The 4195-nt window shown below is 49.2% G+C and overlaps 1 protein-coding gene across 1 annotated transcript in view; it reads right to left on the minus strand.

Annotated features, from left to right (window-relative positions):
* The window catches only part of COLCA2 (colorectal cancer associated 2), a 10802-nt gene continuing 6607 nt past the window's right edge, over window positions 1-4195 (minus strand). The window contains exons 4-7 of the mRNA XM_009329570.1: window positions 3988-4039; window positions 845-1071; window positions 221-340; window positions 1-129 (exon numbers count right to left, since the gene is read on the minus strand). Coding sequence (XP_009327845.1) covers window positions 1-129; window positions 221-340; window positions 845-1071; window positions 3988-4039 — 528 coding nt within the window. The remainder of the gene's footprint in view (window positions 130-220; window positions 341-844; window positions 1072-3987; window positions 4040-4195) is intronic.

Genomic DNA, 4195 nt, shown 5'->3' on the forward strand with positions numbered 1-4195 from the left:
TTAGCTATAGCAGATGTCGCAGCTCCTATCTCTTCTGAAGAAGTCATCGGCCATGGCCATGGGCGGTAGGTAGTCCATGCAGTCTGTGCTGGGGCAGGGGAAGTACTGCGGGACCCTGTGGTCCACGTGCTGGGAGCCACAGGCGGTGCAGCAGCAGGCAGAGGTGGTGTACGGGGAGGGGTTATGGCAGGGGGCCCCCCACCCCAGGGGAGCCCTAGGCCTTGGTGTCCAGAGCAGAGGGTGGGCTGTGGGTCAGCGGAGTGAAAGGAGATAGCTGAGGAGGAGAGCAGCTATAGTTTAATGGGCTGGACAGGTCAGCTGAACTGGGGGATCCGGCAGCCTAGAGTTTGAGAGGGAAAAAAAACAAACCAGGATGTCTCAGGGTGTCATTTGGGGAAATGTGGACAGCAGCCAGAATTTCCACACCGTTGCCTTTCTCAGGAGGGTCTGGCTACCTAGGGAGATGGTTCAGCCCTTGGAGGCCTAAACCCAAGAGGCAGTTCCTGTGACATTAGTGTTAATAGGGAGCTTCTCTGCGAGTTAGACAACGGCTAGCAGGAACTGGACTATTCTTTGCAGGAAATCTACAGGATCTGTAGAAGGGACATTCCCTATTCTGCAGTCTCTCTCTAGGTTTGGCTGGGCCTCCCTGTCCTCTGCTCCCAATGGGAAACCATGCAGAAGTCCACACAAGCAGCTTGCATTGCTGTGGCTGTACCCCATGCCCCTAAAAGCAGCCACATTTCCAAATCAGCTTGCTGCTGTTCTGCCCCAGGATGTGACTCCCTTCCCCATATTCCCTCCGAGTGCACCTGTGGCTGCTCCCCTGGGACATAAAGCTTACCAGGCCCTGGTTAAAGCAGAGTGGGACTGGCTGGAAGGCATCTGAGGTGTAGTGCGAGGACGTCTGGAAAGCACTGAAGGCTGGGTCTAAGGGCGCATCTGTCTGTAGACAGGAATCTACCAGCTGCTCCAAATAGCTAGGGTTTTCTTCGCAGGAGACGCAATTCGAAAACTGCCATGATGGACAATAGTTGGGAACAGAAGAGATGGGTTCTGCATCAAAAGGTGCTAGGAGAGAAGGTAAACCAGACAGTAGCAGATTATTCAGTATCTCTCTTCGCAAAGGGCAGGTGTTGCCCCAGGTCAGGCTTCAGTACTCTCGTATGTTTAGTAGCCCTATGGATTTAGACAAGAAAAAAGGTCCTTCAAGTTTAGGGTGAATTTTCTAGGGAAGCAGACACTAAGAGGAAGATGCTCAAAAGCATGCAAATAACTTGGGAACTTTAGTCCCCTTGGAAAGCTCCAAAGTTTTTTAAATGCTGCTGGAAACTCTTCTGGCTCCAGCCATTTTGGACAGGGATCCAGCTGGAAACTCCCTCAGACTCTTGACCCTCTGGCCTCCCTTCAAATGTCAACTGTTTACAGACCTAGAAGCTTGCCGTGCAGTGATTTATGCTTCACAGCTTGGCAGATGGCTTGCGCCTTTGCCTCACCCAGTCTCCAGATGCAGGGTAGCTACATCTGCAGGAAGAAGGGGATAACAGAAGAATAATTTGCTCTTTTATCCTCCAAACAGCCAGACAGGAGACAAACTTCTGAGCAGACAAAATGGAGCAAGTCAGTGATAACCTGGCCCTGCGTCCACGTACTGTTACTGGCAAAAGTGCGAGTTCCTAGAAAGCTGTAGGGTCAGACTCTCACTGTACTGCAACATGCTTGCTGGGGGTATGAAAGATCTGACTTTTCAGAATTATTACCTTTTCATGCCGTGTTCAAATACGGTTAAAAGCAAAGCCCTGACAACATGGAGGAACACAGGTCTGAGGGCAATGGAACTGCACGTGGGTAGAGAGTCACTCAGAGTTGTAACTGTTTGCAGGTTCAAGGTGGCAGTGTTTAGCTGGATGTGGGGAGGAAGTGAGAAGCACCCAAAATACATAAACAGATGGAGACTTTCCAGCCTGAAAAAGCTTTGGTATGTCTCACGTTTCTGTATTAACATAAGCAAATTGATTCCCAAATATTGATGATTTATTCATTTCCTTGTCCATGCAATGTATATATTCACACCTGCGCAACATTTTAGGTCTCTCTGCTTTGGCTGCAGAATAATTGAAGGATCTGTGAGCCCAAAGTGCTATTCCCCCCACCCCTTTCTCCTTTCCTTGGATATTCACATACAGGAAGAGGAAACTCTCTGTGTTGCTGAAAACCTGACACTCCCCTTGCTCCTACAGGTGTTGCCAGGAGAGTGAGAACAGCCAACTCTGCTGGAGCTCGGCAAAGTGCTCCAGGGCAATCTGACCCTCTAGCTCCAATCGGACCCACGGACTGCAGCCTGGAGAAGGTGATGCCAGCAGTGTTATTGCCTCGGGGACGAGCATCCCTTCCCGAAGGGGATATCGCTCCTTGCTGTGTGAAAAATAAACTGCACAGATGAGAGCATGTGAGCGTGCTCCTGATAGGGGTAATATGTACACTGCTGGCCTCACGGCATCCTCATCTGCATTTCACGGGCTCCTTTCAGGTGCTGATTGGCTGCACTGCTGGTTTTCTGGTAGTGCCTGCCTCAACCAAGGGCTAGAAAGTCTCCGGGCTGTGGGAAAAATTGGGAAGGGGGTGGGAAGGGACATGTGGATGGGCTTTGTACCAACCTGGGTGAGGAGGAGACACAGACTCTGAAAACTGGATGCTGCTGCTGCCCCAAGAAACCTGACCAAAGAGAAGGGAAGAAAAGGAATTGTATACACTGTAACACTGGGGAGCATTTTTCTGCATGCCGAGGTAAGTCAGGATTTCGCTTCAACCTATTTACGTAAACCTTATTTACCTCACGGCTGTGACATGAGGTGTGAAAACTTCCCTAGCATTGACAGAACAAGATTAATGTGCATAACATGATTTTTCCCTGAGCCTATAACGGCACTGGAGGAGCACAACACCAACCTGGTGTAAAGCCCTTGATATAGCACCTTGCTAGTGCGCTCTTCCTACTGCATTATTACCGTTAATTCAGCAGAGATGTGGCTGCCTTTGAAACTAACGTGTTAATTTCTAGGACCATGAATTCCACAGTGGAGGGATCCCAAAGAATTTGTAGGGATAAATATGATTGAGAATGAGTAATTAACAAATCGTAGCAATAACTCTTGAAACATGACTTAAAGACAATTGCAGGTATTCCCATGGCTGGGCATCAGACTGGGTCACCGTGCTTGGTGTTGATGTCATTTGAGAACCGGCTCTGACATCACTCCCCACTCTAACACAGCTACGTGCCTCTATGAAAATGGACAGTCTCATTTTCTGAGGGATGCTGGAAGCTGAAGAGGACAGATCAATCTGTTCTAGGAACCTGACCTGCTGGAGGGGAGAAATCCACCCCAAAAGCAACAGGAGTTTTGATGCTTGTTGTTTGGGACCAGGATTTTACTCTGCAAATACAAACACTGGTTTGTTTCCTCAGTTTTAATTCATACAGACTTCCACTTCATTTTCCTTATTCAAAACGCTCTTGAGTTAGTAGCTCATTTCCCCAGCAACAGCTTCCTAGCACATCCCCGTGCATTTAATTCATTAAACAGTGGCTATTCTGGGCTGAAATTGCCTGTAGGACTACCCCTCTTCTCTTTGGCTGCAGATGTGTAACAAGGCAGACAGAGCCATACCACCAGCAGCAGTAGTTTTCAGGTTCAGCTTTTTTCAGTGCACGGAGGCGGCTTATCCTGCCGGCCCTAACCTCTGGGGCCTCTTCAGGACAACGCGTACCTTTTGCAGATCACAAAGGTAACCTCCTGCACTGCCACTTTTCACTTTTTCCTCTGTGGGCAAAAGAAGCGCTGTATAAACTCGCTGTGGGAAGCGAAAACCAGTTCCACGCAGCCCTGTGATGCCTGGCTGCGATGAAGAGGCTGCTTCCGTTAGGGCTGGAGGGGAGGAGTGACCCAGCATTTCCAAAGCCCAGCAGTTTTGTGCACTCTTCACCCAGGCGCCTCTGCCTGTGGCTTGCAGGCTGATCAGCTTTTTGTGCAATCAGCTGCAATGAGGTACAGGAGGTGAGAGATGGAATCTGAAAACCATCCAAAGCCGTAATGTCATGAACCAGGAAGAAATAATGATTTACCAACCTCTTTATGCAAATCCCTAGAGTGGCTGGAGCTAGAGGACTCCTACAAAGACTGGAAGAGTGAGT

This window comes from Pygoscelis adeliae, unplaced genomic scaffold (assembly GCF_000699105.1).
Source record: "Pygoscelis adeliae isolate BGI_AS28 unplaced genomic scaffold, ASM69910v1 Scaffold268, whole genome shotgun sequence".
NCBI classification, from domain to species: Eukaryota; Metazoa; Chordata; class Aves; order Sphenisciformes; family Spheniscidae; genus Pygoscelis; species Pygoscelis adeliae.